We start from the raw sequence: 18676 nt of genomic DNA, 5'->3' as shown, positions 1-18676 counted from the left end.
AAGGAGTTTCAAGTTGGTGATTTAGTATGGGAAGCTGTGTTGCCGTTAGGAACCAGGGACAAGGCATATGGCAAATGGTCTCCCAATTGGCACGGTCCGTACAAAGTTGTCCAGGCCTTGAAGGGTAATGCATATATGTTGGAAGAGTTGGACGGCGAGAAGTTCCCAGTAGCTGTCAATGGTCAACACCTCAAGAAGTATTTCCCAAGCATGTGGGATGATGGGCAGTAAGATATGGGGGCCGATTAAAATCGGCCAGTAAAAAAAAAATCAATCACAGCCGATGCGCAGACATCGACTTGAGAAAACATACGGAGGTAACAGTATGCAAATACAGCCGATGCACGGACATCGACTTCAGAATAACAAAGCCGATACGCTGATATCGACTCTAGAGGAATAAGCTCAAATTAGCAAGTTAACGGAATCGGTTCAGACCAGAAATCATGATGTGTGAGACGAATCTCCTAGTGGGTTGCTGCGTGTTCAAGCAACAGCTTGGCCTCAGATCGCAATGCGAGCCGATGTTCTGCTATCGGCTCTCTGTACGGCAGCCCCATTCGACGATCGGCAAGGTTGACAAGGAAGCGAAATTAATTGAGGGATATTTTCTTCATTAATAGGGGGATTTCTTACAAAGAAAGAGCCGATTGCTCAGGGAAGAAGAGGGCAAAAGCCAACTACTACTACTGATCCCTAATCTAGGGGCCGTTGCTGCCCTCGTCGTCGCTGCCTCCGGCGCAGCTGCTGAGAGGCTCCTCATCAGAGCTTCCGTAGCCTTCTATGGGAGCCTCATCTTCCTCATCGTCGTCATCGCTGTCGTCGTCCCACCAGGTGCGGAGGCGCTTCGCTGGTGGGTAACCTTCGAGGGAGTCGTCGTCGTCGTCGTCCTCCTCCGCCTCTTCCTCGGAGGAGGTGAAATCGTCCCAGGAGAAGCGGTCGTCCTCGCTCTCCGCCTCCTCTTCCCCTTCGACGAGGAATTGAAGGTCGCCCTCTCCGTCGGTCAGAGATTTGTCATCCTCAGACCAGATGGAGGAATCGTGTTCCTCCTTGTCCCACGTCGTTGGGGCGAGAATGTCGTGCGCCGCCAACGAGCCCCACTCCGGCGTCGGCTCGCGGGATGAGGAGGAGTCAGAGAAGACCGACGAGGTGGAAGAGGAAGAAGAGGAAGACATGGCTATGGGAGATTGGGGGTTTTTTGGGTGCCGATGGCCAGAACAGAGCAAGGTGATGAAGTGGCAAACTGCTCAGAGCGGTTAAATAAAGGGGCTATAGTAGAAATTCAATGCCACAGCAGTTTCCGAGGAGGCGGTGCCCAAAGACAACGGTCAAATCACGCGGAATAGTTGAGAAGATAGGGCATCATGATGAAGAATGCTGCGACGGTTCTGCTCTGCCATGACATGACCCGACGAAGAAAAAATAGAGTGATTTTGGAATTATCAATTCCAAAACCAGGGGGCATGTGTTATCACCAGAATTTGACCAAGTCGGAGGTGGGCCGCGATCAAGATGGGTTTAAAGATTATATACGGAAGAGATACGTGGAAGATCTCTGAAGCGGCCTTGCACGAAGAGTTTGGGCTAGATTGCCCGTGTATCTTTAATTATAGTAGATTGCATCTTAGATAGAGTTCTACCCGTGCACGGTTAGGTGCACGCCTAAATTAGAAAGTCCCCTGGACTATAAATATGTATCTAGGGTTTATGGAATAAACAACAACCAACGTTCAACCAACAAATCAATCTCGGCGCATCGCCAACTCCTTCGTCTCGAGGGTTTCTACCGGTAAGCATCATGCTGCCTAGATCGCATCTTGCGATCTAGGCAGCACAAGCTTTATGTTGTTCATGCGTTGCTCGTACTGAAGCCTTTTTGATGGCAAGCAACGTAGTTATCATAGATGTGTTAGGGTTAGCATAGTTCTTCGTATAATATGCTATCGTAGTGCAACCCTTGCATATCTAGCCGCCCTTACACCTATCTTAGGTGTAGGGGCGGCACCCCGCTTGATCATTATTTAGTAGATCCGATCCGTTACGGTTGCTCCTTGTTCTTCAAGGATTAGTTTAATATCTGCAATAGTTAGGCCTTACAAAGGGTTGGAGGATCCAGCGGCACGTAGGGTGTCGTTTGCTAGTCCTAGACAGGATGTTCCGGGGATCAACCTCGTGTTGGTTTTTAGGCCTTGTCTAGGATCGGCTTACGATCACCGTGCGTGGCCGCGAGGCCCAATCGTGAGTAGGATGATCCGATTATGCGGTGAAAACCCTAAATCGTCGTAGATCGCTTTAGCTTTATCTTGATCAAGCAGGACCACCATATATTCGTGCACCTCGTACGAATCATGGGTGGATCGGCTCCTTGAGCCGATTCACAGGATAACCTGAGAGCCGATCGAGGCTCGTATTTAATGTTTACGTGTATGACATGCAGGAAACTAAGCGAGGCATCTCCATCACCTTCCTGACCAGGTATAGGTCAGGTGGCACGCCCTTGCATCAGCATCGGACGTGTGTACCAGAGGCTTTGCGGGCCGTCGCTCGGAGGGACCAGGGCCAGCCGCAGCCCTAAGTTGTTCCCGGCTCTACTGTGTTGCCCGTCGCTGCCCGCCGGTGGGTTTTGACCGCAACAGAGTTTGACAACGAAGGCATGCCCTCTCATCATATTTATCCCAGTTTTACAACTTGCATGTTATTTTATGTTTTACAAATATATGCTATTTTATTCCAGTAGCTAGCGTGTTGATTGACACACCAACTTGATCTGCTTGTCGCCTTTTACTTGATACCCTGAGTAGTAATTATATATAATCCTGATAGAGTAGAATGCTTAGACATGCTAAATAATCATTAGGAAACTTCATGTTGCCTCTTCGGAGGAATTGATCGACCTATGGGTCAAAATACCCCTTTGAAAGTTGTTGACCTCGTTGAGCTGGGCTAGTTAGCCATTGTTGTTTCCTCTACTCTATGCTACTCTGGGTGAAACTTACCATCTAAACATGACGCGGGCGACAGCTGGATCAGATGTTGAAGGAGCGGTTGGCTGCCCTTCATTTGTTGGAGGGGGCAATCCGTCGTCCGTGCCGCATAAGGATCCTAACAAGTCTTGGATTTGAAGATTGTGACAACCGTACAACCACATGCTATATGGGCACTGGATTGGTTGAGTATGTTAGTCAGCCTTAGGTGTCGATGTCGCTGTACCGCTGATGAGGTGTCTGCCTACGGGGGAACCTTCGGCACAGATGGGGGGACCGGTTTGGGGACGTACTCCCAGTTCCGTGTGCCATACCCGGTGGGCATGTCACATCTTTGGGGGATCTAGCTAAAAGACCTCATCACAAACTCCCTATTGCTATGCTAGCGACGGCTGGTTGCAACAAGGCGAGATTGTGACATGTGGTGAAAGTGTACCACCTCTGCAGAGTTAAACCTATTCGAATAGCCGCGTCCACAGTCATGGACGACACATGAATCCTTCTTGACATACAGGAACCTGTTTTGCTATTTCCCTCTTTACCTCCATCCTTTCCTTGGAATCTGAATCCTATGCTATGTGTGAGTTGTCGTGGACAGTCACATTGATGAGAAATATTACACTGAATATAAAACCTGTTTTCGTCTAAAACTGCTTTTATCAAATCTAGTGTTGTATTGCAAATAAAACTGGCTTTTCTGCAAAAGAACCATATAGCCTTTCTTTGAAGCCTCATGTAGATTTAGTAGGTTTGCATGAGGGGGCATGTTGAGTACGAAATGTACTCATGGCAAAACTTTTGTTGATATTCAGAGTACTATGAAGATGGTGAAGACCATGGCGACTACGACGACGCTGAGGAGTGAGGCCTCGGGGACTACATCGACTGCCTGTGGCTGAGATGGAGTTACTTCGCATTTTATTATCCGCTATGCTTTCTGGTTGTAATAAATGTCACAAGACATTTCACTTTGTGGCTCAAACTTTGTAATAATTACTTTTTGCACGTTCTGCAATATGATATTTATTTCGCTGTGTCGTCAAGCTAATCCTGGATTGACGAGTCACACAGGGGGGTCGGAATGTTAAGTTCCGGTTCTCACAGTTGTTTCCAGATTTGTTGGCAGTTCACAAGAGGTGGAGCTTCTTCATGTGGTTGGCAGTTCACAAGAGGTGCCTCGCTGCGGACAACTTGCAACGAAGAGGGTGGCCGAACTGCGGGTCCTTTCAGTTGTGTCACTCCACACCTTGGACAAATACCCACCTCTTTGTCCACTGTCGTTTCACCGCGCAAGTCTGGCAAAGTATTAGAGCCTGGTAAGCAGCAGACTTCCCAATTTCAGGCGGTGGACGAAAGTCAGGAAGAGGGTGCCAAAAACTAACAGGGGTGACTTTGACACAATTTCTATCCTGGTACATTGGAAGATCTGGAAGGAGAGGAACTCAATTTTTTTGAGAATTTGCAGCATAGTGCACAGGATGTGTTTGCTAGGTTTACGGAGGAGTTGCTATGGCCTATGTGGCGATCGATTGGTGGAGCATGCTCTTCCCTAAAAAAAAATACACCTTAAGGGTGCTCCATCTAACTGTACGCTTAGTGCTTGGAGTTGTGGAGTGGTGTGCTCTTTGTAAATCCTGGGCCTGTCCAAGATCAGCCCTATTTGCTCCATCTCGGAGCTGGTTGTAATACCTCTGTACTCTCTCCTTATCTTAATAATTAAAGATCGTCAATGGCCTTTCGAGAAAACATACAACTGTACCATGTAGATACAACTTGGATTAACTAAAATGAGTGACATGTACCACTATTGTGAGAGAAGAAATTTAGCAATATTGCAAGAGACTAAAAAGTAATGAAAAGAACAAAATCTAATATTGTTTTACGATGTGTTTTTAGGAAATAGCACAACACACAATAACTTTCAAAAGCATAGCACTATTGTAACTGTTCTATGGACAAGTACTGAGATGATTAATGAGACATGCCACAAATGGATTAGGGAAAGCTAATCTGTAAGGGAAAGCTAATCTGTAAGAGTCAGAACTCAAATTTGGGTCATCATAGCTATAAGTTAAAACAAATGAGAGAAAAGGTTGCTCGTAGGCTTACTAATATTTACTCAATACCTTAGGATCTGCAAGCAGGCAAGAAAATGATCTTGAATTAGTATTACATAAGTGGAACATGTTTAAAGTTACTGAAACCTTTGAGTCTGGAAGCAGCACAATACAGGAAGGTCCTACATATCATGCATCACAGAAGTAACTATCACAATTTGATACATCAAAAAAGACAAACACATGCCCAGTAGCCGTAGCCCCAAGGAAAATGTCAACAAGCATGTACGTATAGTAAAAAAAAACTCTATTTTACGTCAACAAAGCATCATAAAGACAGGAATACAGACCCCTATAATTATTCATTCTCTCACCTATCGACATGCAAGTCAGACTTTAAAATATTTATTATTCTTCCTCTCAATTATTATTCCCTTCCATTGATAGAATATCACTTACAGAAGGATAGATAAGCTCACACTACCATTAACTCTCATCATAATCTAGAGCTACACCTTGAGGTATACGCTTGGTTAAGCCAACTACATAACTACATGGCATTAAACGGAAAACACAATACTTAATCTCAACAAAATAACCCATTCCTGAACCGCATACAGTACTGAACATTAAACATACTAAAGAATGGAAAACAAACAAATATGTCAACCAATGATCCATAATTTCTTCAGATTTTGAGCTTAAATTGGTCCCACACCTAATAATCTACCTCATGTAAGCTACTGATTTCTTTAGATTTTGTTAGCTTAAATCAATCCCATACCTAACTATCCACTTCATGTTGTTCAAAAAAAAAAAAACTATCCACTTCATGTAAGCTACTGACTATGTACATGCTGATTAAGAACCAATACATGGAAGAGGTAATAGTCTAATAGGGATACTAACAGCATGCTCTTGCAAAGGAAATCTAAGAAAATGTTTCTCTGAAGTCAAGAAAGGCACCAAACAAGCAGACTACAGATCCTAAAAACATGTAGAAATAAACTAAGATATAGCCAGCTAAATGTATTGAAATACAATCTCTAATGATTTGATCCAACATAAGTGCAATGAAATAGTAGACAACAAAATCAATTCAAATGGTGTGGTCATTAGCAATTCTGGGCGCAGAGACAATGTGAACCAGGGTATGCCCTTTTTAGATCAAACCAGGGGCTGCCATTTGCTAGCAAACTGCAGACTTGTTGGCTCTGAAGCGCTGAACACCCACGATGTGAACTCCTGCACTGTCAGCTTCCTAGCAGCACCAGAAATCTCCCTGCCACAAACGTTGGTGTCATCCTGGAGGGTGCCGGAAAACACGAGAGCGGACAACACCAACTGCGAGATGTCTGGGAGTAGCACGGGATCCACCCCCTCCTCCCCACCTCTTTTCATGCCTTCCGAAAAACTTGGGGATGCACTTCTCCACGCCATGGCCCAGCACCGAGAGCAACACGGCGATCTCCTCTGACGCAAGCTCGGCCACGACCTTCACGTCGCCGCCGTGCTCGTCGGGCTGGAACCCCACGGTGTAGCGTGCGCTTGCAACGGTGCAGGCCGGGGTAGAGCTGTGCCAGCAGCAGCGAGGCCCGGGCACACGCGCAGCAAGCGTCGAAGGCGGCCGCCGCTAGGGTTCGTCCGGTGGGAGAAAATTACAAAAAACCAACACATATCAGGCAGTCGTTTCAAAAAGCAACCACTATTCGATTTTGTTTCAAAAAACCACCACTCTACGGGTAACACGTAACAAAAAGCACTAATTTCCTTAAAACGTTAGTCTAAGTGAAAAACTGACAGGTGAGACCCGATGTCAGGCTGACGTGGCAAGCTATGACGGTCAACAGAGTTAGATTGGTGAACACACATTAAATTATGGGCTTTTTTGCAAGTTACCACTGGGTCCACTGTCAGTTCCATCTTTATCCCTATCTCTTCTCTCTCCCACATCTCCTTCTTCTCTCTCAACGGGGAGAGCTCGCCAGCACCGCCCCATCCCGCTCGTCACGTGGCCTGCTCGTGCGCTGTCCGGAGCTCGCCGCCATGGCTGGAGGGAGTACCCCGCGGTCGACCACGCTCACCTGCGCCCGCCCACGGCCGGAGATCGCCCAGCCGTGCTACGGCCGAGCTCGCCCTCACCCGCTCCAGGGCGCCGGCCGCCCACCTCATCCAGGAGATCACACCCAGGCGGCCAATCCTCTCGCGGATACCATACCTCACTGGTGGTGTGGAGCGCTGTTGCCGGCATCCGAGCAAGGGGGCTGCCGGGATCGACAAGGACGGTGGCGCCACGGCTTGGCCTGCGTCGGGGTAGCGCTCTAGGACTCGCCGGAGTCTATGGAGAAGCCTGGGAGGTGCGCTTAGCCTCGTTGATGGTCCTCAGGCTATCATCTTAGGACATAGAGCCTTACTCCGACGTTAATTTCTCGCCGGAGCCTTGGCGGCGGCGCGACGAGCTGTGGCTGGCTTGCCGCTGGTAGCAGGCGGGCATGAATTGGGGGAGCCTTTGGCTGCCTCCGGCAGGCGCTGGCAGTCTCCGGCGAGCGCGAGCGCTCCGGCAGGGGGTGGCGCGGGCGGGCTCCGACGGGAGTGGGGCACCCCGGCAGGGTGTTGCGGAGGCGCCCGGCGAGCGCGAGCGCTCCGGAAGGGGGGTGGCGCGGGCGGGCTCCGGCGGGAGTGGGGCACCCCGGCAGGGTGTAGGGGAGGCGCCGGCGAGCGAGCTCTGGCGATGGGGAGTGGCGGCGCCGACGGCGATGGGGAGCGGCGCGGGCGCCTGAGGTGGAGATGGGGAGTGTAAAACAGAGGAGAAGATATGCCGTGTGGGTCCCTCAAAAAATGAAAAAGAAATTAAAAAAAGAAAGAAATAAACTGTAAAAGAGAGGAGAGGATCTGACGTGTGGGTCCCCCAAAATTTATAATGTATAAAGGGCTTTTTTGCAAAGTGCACATGCCACGTCAGCCTAGCAGCGGGACCCACATGTCAGTTTGGCCATTAAATCACTGTTAGACATGAATCAGTGCACCTTGCAATGTGTTAACCGTAGAGTGGTGGTTTTTTGAAACAAATTCAAATAGTGGTTGCTTTTTGAAACGACTGCCTGATATGTGGTGGTTTTTTGTAATTTTCTCGTCCGGTGGGGATGCGCGATAGATTAGGTGAGAATGAAGGAAGGGCAGAGGTGAACGTGAAGCAGAGGAACGGTGACTTTTTTGACGAAGCTTTCATGGTGGGATGAGACTGATAGTTGGGGCCAGATTACACCGGATCCAGTTACAATGACCGTGAAAAGATAACCCACAGTGAAAAAAATCTGAGACAAACAATGGAAACTGACGGCCTCGATCAATTTTAAGTAAGATCCTACGGTACAAATTACGTGCGCGGAGAGTGCCCTCACCAGGCTGGGTATTCAACAGCCTTAAATGTTGTAGTAATAGTAATAGTAATATATTGTCAAGTAAAATTACAGGACACTGTTTACAACTAAACGATTAAGGAGATTGTGCAGGAACCCACGACGCCCAAGTGACCTTCACGGAGATAGAGGCAAAATCAAGCATTATTTGACGTCTAGCGTATCCATTTAGCTTAGCTTCGAAGGAACAACTGCGTCTCACATTACCTTTAGTGCCTTTGTGACCAGCAATGAACTTCAAATGCATCACGGAATCTATTGTGACAGCAATTACGAACTTTCTCAAGGCACACGATTCACGGACAGGGCCAACAAAAAGCTGAAATTCTTCAGGTACCTTCACAACATCAACAATGGAACTGAGTGATAAATCAAAACCATTCTTCACTTCTGATATGATAACTTCAACTATGGCCGTCACTGCATTATTAACTAATGCAAAACACATATCAACTGCACCACAACTGCCACCAATGCGAAGTTCCCCTGGTTCCCACCGCATCACATGTCCTTTAAATTCCAATATTCCATCAATCAGCTGTACATCATCTTCTCCTTTCTCTCCGTTCTTGATCCTCATGTCAAACTCTAGTAGAACATCACTGAAAAATGCGATGCATCTCTTAGGTCCGGTCATTTCAATCAGAGAGCCCTGTAATATTATTGATATTAGTACTTCATAGCAAGACAAGAAACTTCCGAAGCTAAAATCCTGAACACTCAAAATAATATGAGATTTATTTGCATAGAACTTTTTATTAGATCTAAAATACCCATTAAGTGAGTATTTACACAAATCTTTGGCTTCTGTGAGTGGTTTTCATTCCATTTACTCTAATACTATCCAAGCATTTATGAACTGAAGGAGATCAGTTGGTTGTAGTATGCCATCGCAAGTACGTAATTTTCATTCACATTTTCATCCACACACGTAAATAACGGTGATTGCAGAAAAGTATAAATGTTCACCTGCTGCACAATGATGGGATCATCTCTGCTACGACGGAAAACATAATTAAGCTTTAAATCAAATTCATCCCGTGCTGCTATGTATCCATATAACTGTAATGACGCACTGTTGATAGGCGATTTAGTCAACTTCAATGAGAAAATCTGCATCATGTCACATGTCATATAGTATCCACGCGCAGGCTCCAACCGAGCTTCACCAAAGATCACATGTTATACCGCAATTGTTAGTTAATTTAATTGAGGAATGAATATTATAAAGTAAACTATGACTTGCGACATTTAATTGAACACCTGCCAATGGGAATCTACTGCCTATATACTAACCGATACCCAGACTACTTAGGTAGGGTACGAGTACTAAATAATGCCCACAAGAATTCAGGAATGAGCAGAAGATAATACCAACATAAAAATAGTTTACCCACATAAATTGAATTGTTAACCAACTAACAAAGCAATAATAACAAAAGTGACTCAGGGGAGAGTCTAACCTTTTTCACAGCCATTGAAAAGACAATTATGAAACTGAAATAGTACTATTTTTTAACAGTACAGATCAAAGGTGCCCTATCTTAGCTAAGACTTATTTTATATTGGTATGAATATACATTTAGCGAATTCATTATCTAAGTGGGGACTTCTGTGAGCCTCTTTTGGGTGGCTCCTTGGCTTTAACTTTAGTGTGGTTACTCACTAGCTCATGATAGTCCAAATACTAAATGTCAGTAATTACAGTTGGGTGAAATAACTGAAGTTAGCATGGTGAAACGGCAGAGTGGCTATAAAAGATGTGACCATTTGGTTGGTATGCCATGAAAATGCTAGTCGTATGATGTTGCTGCCTTAGGTAGCCATGTCTTCGTAGCTGAAATTAAGTGTTCATGCCCTTACGTGCCCTTCATGCCCTTGTGGTCTAAGGAGTTAAAGGTGTCTTGGTATGCTGGTATTCAGTAGACTTGCAACAACTAATGATGCCATTCTGGCCCTACGAGAACCAAGTGCTGGCTTGGTAGCTAGAGCTCAGTGGTGAGCTCGCCCACCCAGGTTTGAATTGCAGGTCAATAGTTCAGACTAAACAGGGTGCTATCCACGTGAAAAAAACATTTCTCGTATAGAGTAGCAAACTTCCTTATCCAGTTAACTTCTAAGTCGCTTACGTACCTTGACTTTTGTAGTAAATTATGTATCTTGTTTGACCACTAGTTCAGCAACAGTACTACTGCAGTACTCCTAAAACTCCTGGCAACTCTCAGCTAGCTGCCACTCCAGCCACCTCAGATACATGGGCTTGCGTGATGGTGAACACCCATGTTGCACTCATTTAACTCTAGTAACCCCGTCTTGGAATAGTTGATAATATTAAGATCCTGTGAACAATGATGTTCTTACCTAAACTAATGCTTCCCTAAAAAAAATATGCATAACTAGGTATACCCAGGGGAAGTGTTGCATTTCTTTTCCATGCGCTCCACGATGTTATTTATATACACCATAAGAAACGCCGGTAGTCTCCCAGTGTTCAGCACCTCACGTCTTTATTACAAATTTGTGACCCATATACCCCTTGGATATTACAAGGTTTAACTGAAAATGCATAATTGAGTAGCCTGATATAGATAATAATGTCTAGTTTTAGAAATCCATTGTCTAGGCATACTCCCTCCGATTCATAAATGTTTAGTTTTAGAATTTGCACTAGCAAAAGAATTATTGTTTGATCATCGCAATAAGAACAACTACCAATACTGAAAACATTAAATTGACACGCTAGATTTTTCATGAAATATTTTTCGTAATACATAGTAACTTATACATACACATTTACTTGCACAAATTGATAGCAAACTGTTGCTTTGGGATCAATGCCAATGTCCAAAACTAACATGATTTTAAGCAACTCCACGCAGCTGCTCCTTCCCAATACTTCACAGTGGAAGGCAGCTTCCCGAGCGTCTCTAGCTAAAATCAAAGGAGTATATCTCAGTGCATCTTGTTTTCATGGTTTAAAAAAATTACATGAAAAGTGTCACTGATCCTCTCTCCTGTCGTTTGTCCCAATGGCGGCTATTGTTTCCAGGCCAACCGCTGCCCCCCCCCCCCCCCCCCCCCTGACACCCCATCGTCAGCCGTACAACTCCCCTCCCCCAACCACCTCTATCCGGGTATTCAGACAAGTTGCCGCCGTTCCCAGAGGCTAGACGACCGCCCCGATGCCTGGGTCGCCGTGGCTCAAACTCCCCCTGCTGCCTAGTCTATGGTGTTCCACCGCCATCCACTCTCCGGCCAAGTCCTCCACCGATAGAAGAAGGTTGAACTTTTTTTTAATCTATGATAGGCACTAGATGCATACTTATATTGTTTTACCTAAAACCAAATTTTCTAAACATTTCTTTTAGTTGTGCTCAATTAATCCCATTAGTCAACTCTATCAACTGTGAAAACATTGCACAGCCGATACAAATAAGAGGACATCAGAGAAGTAATAATTATTATTTTTGTTACTACAATACAGCGCTCCTATAAAGTCTGTTATACTTATTGTAGGTACAAGGGGAGAAGTTCATTCATGTTAGATTACCACTCATGCCAACTGATGCAAAAGTGGTAATGTGAATGCATTGTTAGGGCATATCCAGCGGCCCGACGCAAACAGACCAAAAGCGTCTGTTTGCATCTGCGCAGCCCAGACGCATAGTGACCGGACTGTCCCGCAAACGCATTTCGGGACCAAATTTGCGCCGCGAATGCGTCTGCGCGACACTATGCGCGTGCATGTGACCTGGCTGGCCCCTCTCTCCTCACTAATTAATGCATGGCCCACGTGTTGGCCAAACAAAAACATCTTTTCCTCTCTCTCCTCCCTAATTAATTGTAACGGCCCAGGGTAGTACCCTATTAGATTTTTGTTGCTTTGTTCCTTTTGTGCATCATCATGGCATAAGCATCATATGCATCTTATCATGCCACCCTTTATTTTATAAAATTTGCATCAAATCTTGTTCATGTGCTCTTGTTTGGTTCTCTCTCTCCCTCTCTTGTTTTGCAATCCAAGCTCCAACCCTAAATCTTGTGCTTCCCTCTCATGTAGTTATAAAATGAGAACCTCCCCTCTTCTTTTCTTTCAACCAAACCATAACCCTTCTCTCTTTTTCCTTTTTAATAAGTCAGCCTTTTTCATCAATTAAATTGGATTAAAGATGTGCTTGTTTTGATTACAAATAAAATTATGTTGAAAAACTATTTTTGAATCTCACCCTCACCTTGTTTCAATTTAAAACAAAAAATAATTTGAGTTCAAAAGTTATTAAACAAAAACAGAAAAAGAAAACCTAACCTAACCCGGGCCTCTCTCTTCCTCTCCTGGGCCCCTCTCTCTGGCCCACCTCTCCTCCGGCCCATTCTCCTCTCCTTTCTCTCTCCCCTGGCAGCCCACCATCTCCACCCTCCTCTGGCCCAGCCCACTTCTCCGTACCGATTCAGCGAGGAGACGCTCCTCACCTCGTCGTCTTTCCCCTTCATGCCAGGACCGTGAACTCCCCAGACAGCGATGACCACCTTCCTCCCCGCGCGAGCCTCCCTTTTCTTCTGCTTTTCTGGACCACACAGCACCACACCACGCCAACCCTCGTCCTTATCCCCTCTCCTCTTTCCCTTTCCTTTATTCCTCTCCAAGAAGAAGATGCACGGCAGGGAAGAAACAACCGAGCGCCACCGCACCTTCGCCGCCATGGCGCCGTCGTTCCTGACCTCCCCAAGCCCCGCCGGGACCACCACGAGATGCGCAACGTCAACCTCATCCTCCGTGCCGAAGGAATCGTCCCCTTTCTTCCCCAATCAACGGCAATTTCGCCGAATCTTCTCCGACTCCGGCGATGAAATTCGACGATGTCGACCGTCTCCGACCTTCCCCTCTACCGCCGAGGCCTTCATCGCGTTCCTGGTACCTGCCTCTACCTCCGGGACATCCTCACCTCCTTCGTTGCCACCTGTTTTGCTCTCTCACCGTGATGCCGACGCCCCCCTTCGCAGTCATCGTCGCCGGCCGCCCTCCGATGGCCTCCCCTGGCGGCGCCACCTCCCCTCGCTCCGCGCCGACGAGAGGCGTCCAGTGCGCTCGTGCGCGCTTGCTAGGAGGCCCGAGAACTCTCGCGCGCTCGCCGTCGAACCCCGGTGACCACCGTCACCTGCGACGCGCGCGGCATCCCTTCGTGCACGGAAGGTTTGCCAGCATGGCGCTGACATGGCGTTGGGACCCACCTGCCAGCCTCACGGGCTAAGATCCGCTCGGTGAGAAAAATCCGCCCCCTCTAGATCTGTACCTTATGCAGATAGGCCCCTGCTTTTCTGTTTTCCCAAACCCGCGGTCCCTGGCCACGTCATTTCCATGAAAACCTCCTGGAAGTATTCAAAACCAACCCGAGGTCCTCCCCCCTTACTGTATTTTGTTTTCAGGTCCTTTTCGAATTAAATAAAGTCTTTTTATCTATTTGAAAATAACAAAACCCTAAATTGTTAATAACTTTTAATTGGTAACTCCAAATTAAATGTGTTCTATATCAATTTTGATCAGAAAAAATGAGAGGAACCTTAATATGTTGTCCATATACCTGTTTGCATCATGCAACATGTAATTCATCGATAGTCGTGTATTTTCACCTCACATGTATGCAGAGCAATTCGGATTTCCAACTAAGGTTCTCCCCGCTCCGTTTAAATTTGAAGTAGATCACCCCTGCCATGATATGCCATGCTAACAACCACTTAACTTTGCCAATAGACATGCAACTCCAACCTAATTTGATTGTCCGGGGTTCCGACTCCGATTAATTGGATAAGCTGCATCGCATCATATCTGCCATGCCATGCATATCATCTTGATCATGCTGGATCTTCTTTATCCGTAGTAGTAAGTCTTGCATCCGTTGTTTGTTCCAGCATTTGCTTCTTCCCGGATAGGATCACGAAGTGTTGATGTGAGGTACGACGAGTTCTCCGACAAGTGCTTCTTCAGCTTTTCACAGGCGAGCCCTCTCTTTTCACCTATTTTATATTTTGCTCTCCCTCGCACTGCTATCCTTATGTTGCGATTCTTTATCGAGTCATGTGTCCTATTCCACTTGTTTACCATAATAATCATATATGTATCATTCCTTACCCATAGCCGTTGCTTGATGTTTGAGCCTTGCGAGTCGTAGGCGTGTTTAGGCTTTGTTGTTTATCTCGATCTATTATCGGTATATGTTGGGTTGTTTGGGAGGTTATCACATGCTATATCAGTTGTTGGAGATACACATGCTTTAGTTAACTGTTAACAACTAAAATTGTAAGCAGAGGCATCTGTGAGCCCCTTTGCGAAAGCATCGGAACTTTGACTCGCTAATGTCCCCTAGGACCCGAGTTCTTGTTATCTGTTCCGAGACTGAGCGCTCTAACCACACGTGGGTATGCTTACCGGGTCTCCCCTCGACCACTGGCCACAATTAGTTTGAATGTTTGTCTGTTTCTCTCGGGCGTGCAAGCATGTTTCTTTGTGGTCAGATGATATGATGTTACTTTTGGGGAAGCCGTGAGTGCCTTGTAACCCCGTTGTCTCTTGCACGCTCGTAGACGCGGTACGTATTGCTGAACATGGATTCACCCTGCGGGCACTGTTTCCATCCGAAAGCCGTAGACGCAAACAGCTAAGTCCGCTTCGGAGCACGGCCGGACTTCGATACGGGTTAACTTAGTTAGGTGGCTTCTTGGACATTGTTGTAGTGAAGGAGAGTGCGAGTCGTGATATCCACCTGTCGCAAGTGGGTTGAGCGTGCGTGTGGTCACATTTGGGCACCCCTGCAGGGTTACAATCTTATCGATAAGCCGTGTCCGCGGTATGGACGACTTGGAATTTTATAGCTTGATCATAGAACAACTTACACTGTTATCTTGTTGCTAATAATCTGATAATAACTTGCGTAGTAATATAGCATTACTACAACCAACATATAATAAAATTGTCAACCGTGGAGTGCCTTTTACATTGCTTCTTCGCTTTGTTGAAGGGGATATGTGTATTTGGCTGGGTTATGTTTGTGTACTATTTATCTGTTACCTTATGCGCTCTCTTATCTGCTCTGATTAGACGGATGTTGTAGCGTGTCTCTATTGGTTATAGTTTGCTGCCGCTAAACCTACTATATAGCCCCAGGAATATATATATATATATACGGCGAGCATAGCCATTTCTAGTCTCGCTAAGTACGTGCCGGAGTTCGTTCCTTGGTACTTACTCTCGCCTTTTCTCTTTCTCTTTTGTTTCCTCCCTTTTGTCGGCAACCGATGGACAGGTTCAAGATGCCGACGTTAGCAAGGTTACCCTTCCGGCTTGGCCTGGGCAGGGTTATGGACGCCACTGGTTATCTTCAGGACTCTTAGTCCAATTTGTATCTTGTCCGTACTCGGACGTATTCGATCTTATGTATGATTTGGATCTTTGTATTGTATATTTGTATCTTGACTCATTGGAGTCGTTGTTGTAATATATGTGTATCTTGTGTGCTCTATTGTAAACTTGGTGTAATGTTACCGCTCGTGTTAATTCCTCTAGCATCACGTGTGTGATTCGTCGCGCACGTCGTGTCGGAGGGCGTCTCAGAATCGATATCGTGCGGATTTCGGCGGGTTCGCTGGAATCCTCATGGTACCGGTTCCGGGGCATCACAAGTTGGTATTAGAGCCTCAGGTTTGACGATAGCCCATTAGTCCAGCCTGTAGGATGACTTTGCCAACGGACGTTATTGAGTCTAGTGTCAAAACTATTTTCTAAAATTCGTTGGATAGATCTGATTAGCTCTATTTTTCTCCTTACCTATATTCTTTCTCTTCACATTAATGCAAGGCCTATACTGGCCTGGCCTTTGTGGTCAAAAAATAGGTACTATTGCTAGGGATAGGGCAGACACACACGGAAAGGTAGAAAAAAGTGCCATTTTCGTGTCCGCGTCCAACGCAAACGGACCGAAACGGACACAAATCGTGTCCGAAATGAGTCGGGCCGACGGAAACCCTTATAACCGAATGTCTTTATATTTGCAACCATGTCCATTAGCCTAATGTTGTACAAAGTGGGAACAATATGTTGTTATTTTGATGTACTAATGCAATCCTATGTATGGAATGATGTGTAATTGCACTTAAGTAACTGAATGCTTGTCTAGTTAATCTACTTGATGAAATTAGCAAAGAATAGATATGTCAAATGCAAAATCTTCATTAAAAACTCCCACACCAATCTGACTTGTTCTTGTTAAAAAAAATCTTTACATGTGGTTTTCAATAATAGTGGGAGTCATAGTTCGTCACAAAGTTGAACCTAGTTGTGACAACTCAGGGAGCACCATCTAAGGCCAGGGGCAACTGTAATGTACTCTAGTAAAAATAAGAATAAAGCAAAGTTATCTAAAGATTCTGAGCAACTTATGACAATATGATTCTCACTGCCTAATGTCCTAGGAATGATAAAATTAATAAAAATATGAAAGGAGATTCGGATAGCATACTCTCTGTACGGTCAGAATCAATTTCCCAATCAAGCCTTAGATTGTTCATAATGGCATCACCGTGGCTGCTCCCCGGAATGATTGGCATGTAATATGCATCTTTGGTTACACTTTTCACGTCTAGAATGGGATTGCTCTCTTCTGCTGCCTTCTTCATCGCTGCTTTATCAATGAGGTCTATAGTGGCAAAAGAGAACCAGAGGCGCTGCCAATCCAGCTTAGTCTGCTTCTTCTGACTGCCAGGGTGCAAAGATAAACATAACAGGTCAACCATATCATCCGGCTCAAATAAGAAATGTCAGTACAGATTAAAATGGTGACTTATTAGTAGCAAAACTGAAATCGATTTCAAACTGATTCCAACATAATAGTGAAATTTAAGTCTAACATATATCAATTCCTTATTTTATGAGAAACATGCAGGAGTGCTGCACGAATATTACAAAGAAAAAGAGAAAACTACAGAGTATAGATAACTAGATAACGACAGAGAAGCACAAGCTGAGCCGTACTATGGCATTTTGAAATTGTATTGAAAAAAGATTGTAACTTTGGCATATAGATGGAAATTGCCGGTGGGTTTGACAACGAAGTGAAAAAAAAATAGCTGACACAAAACAAAGAGAAAATAAATCCCTTTTCTTCATAGGGCGTGGGTGTCGATTGAAGTAAAAACGATCTATTTTCCTTGTCCTCCGACCAGATCTCAATAAAACAAAGGGAGAAATCCCGATCCAAGAAAGGTGCATGATTATGATGGTACAAGTTTGGAAGTAAGAAACGAAAGTATGCAAGAACAGACAGGAAAAAAAGATCAAACATGTTGATTTGGATAGGCCGAGATACTGACTTCATGAGAGGAGCATCTCTTTGAGCGAACGATGGAATCCACCAGCGAGGCTGAGCAGAGGCGACTCTGCCGACGCTTCGAACAATCGAGCGCGAGAGGCTTTGCATCCCCACTGATTATTAGTTTCACGGAATTTGGTTGCTCAGACTGGACGGCGGCTACGTGCACAGGGGTGGGGGATCTAGAAGAACGGTGCCACCCCATGGGGTTTCCATGGAGCTTAGCCCTTTTGGGCCGTCCGATCGATTTTCCACAGTGAATATAGGCCGTGCGTTAGCGGTATGTCCTTTTTACCCCTGTAAGGCCCGCTCGGCAGTCTTTTTTTTTTTCAGGAGAGCTCGGCAGTCTTTGTATGGTTATTTCTGTGGGGTGTGTGTCACGGGCTAAGGCTGTGTTTGTTTGGGCTTCTGTTTCTAAAGCAGAAGCCCAAACAAACATCTAGAGATTGAAAAGCGCTGGCAAAAAGCGTTGGGAGAAAATGAACTACGAACTGCTGCGAGTCCGGAAGCAGCCTCGGACCTACTTCCCGAGCTTTTTGCTGCTTCCTGAGTTAGCGTGGACGAAAATGACCTCAATACTTCAGCATATTTACAAAATTTATGCCACCCCTTATAAACCGATCAGCCTAGTGTCTTCTGTCGAACCGAACCGTCCCCCCCCCACCCTCGCGCTCCATCCTCCTCCCCATCCCGAGCCAGGGCAGGCTACGGTTTCCGCCGCCGCCACGTTCTGCACAGCCAGCGCCCGAGCTCGGACCCCCTCTCCGTTCCCGGCCTCGTCCGACTCCCGTCCTCGGCGGAGCTCGTCGTCCTCGGCGGATCTCGTCCCCAAATCGACTGCCGTCCTCGGTGGAGCT

The 18676-nt window shown here is 45.9% G+C and overlaps 1 protein-coding gene across 3 annotated transcripts; it reads right to left on the bottom strand.

Annotated features, from left to right (window-relative positions):
- Positions 1–8374: 8374 nt before the first annotated feature.
- On the bottom strand, positions 8375–18022 carry LOC127295823 (uncharacterized). Of its 3 annotated transcripts, XM_051325815.2 has the most exons (5): positions 17821–18018; positions 16971–17206; positions 9430–9623; positions 8668–9112; positions 8375–8575 (listed from the first exon to the last, which is right to left on the bottom strand). In XM_051325815.2, exons 1-5 carry the CDS (start codon positions 17925–17927, stop codon positions 8529–8531), a joined length of 1029 nt encoding a protein of 342 aa, XP_051181775.1. In that variant the 5' UTR covers positions 17928–18018; the 3' UTR covers positions 8375–8528. The 3 variants fall into 3 exon arrangements, 2 of the variants coding, with proteins under 2 accessions (XP_051181775.1, XP_051181774.1); XR_011743707.1 differs by having other exon boundaries at positions 8375–9112; positions 9430–9573; positions 17821–18022; XM_051325814.2 differs by having other exon boundaries at positions 8375–9112; positions 17821–18017.
- Positions 18023–18676: the final 654 nt, after the last annotated feature.

The sequence above is a fragment of the Lolium perenne genome, chromosome 4 (assembly GCF_019359855.2).
Source record: "Lolium perenne isolate Kyuss_39 chromosome 4, Kyuss_2.0, whole genome shotgun sequence".
Classification (NCBI taxonomy): Eukaryota; Viridiplantae; Streptophyta; class Magnoliopsida; order Poales; family Poaceae; genus Lolium; species Lolium perenne.
Note: the sequence above shows the minus strand (reverse complement) of the source record. Positions and strands in the feature narration are given on the sequence as shown.

Coding starts and splice junctions, on each gene's coding strand:
- LOC127295823 (XM_051325814.2), bottom strand. CDS start 17,927: ATGCAAAGCCTCTCGCGCTCGATTGTTCGAAGCGTCGGCAGAGTCGCC. Junction 17,207..17,820: donor AGAGATGCTCCTCTCATGAA/GTCAGTATCTCG, acceptor GCACCCTGGCAG/TCAGAAGAAGCAGACTAAGC. Junction 9,113..9,429: donor ATCCCATCATTGTGCAGCAG/GTGAACATTTAT, acceptor ATAATATTACAG/GGCTCTCTGATTGAAATGAC.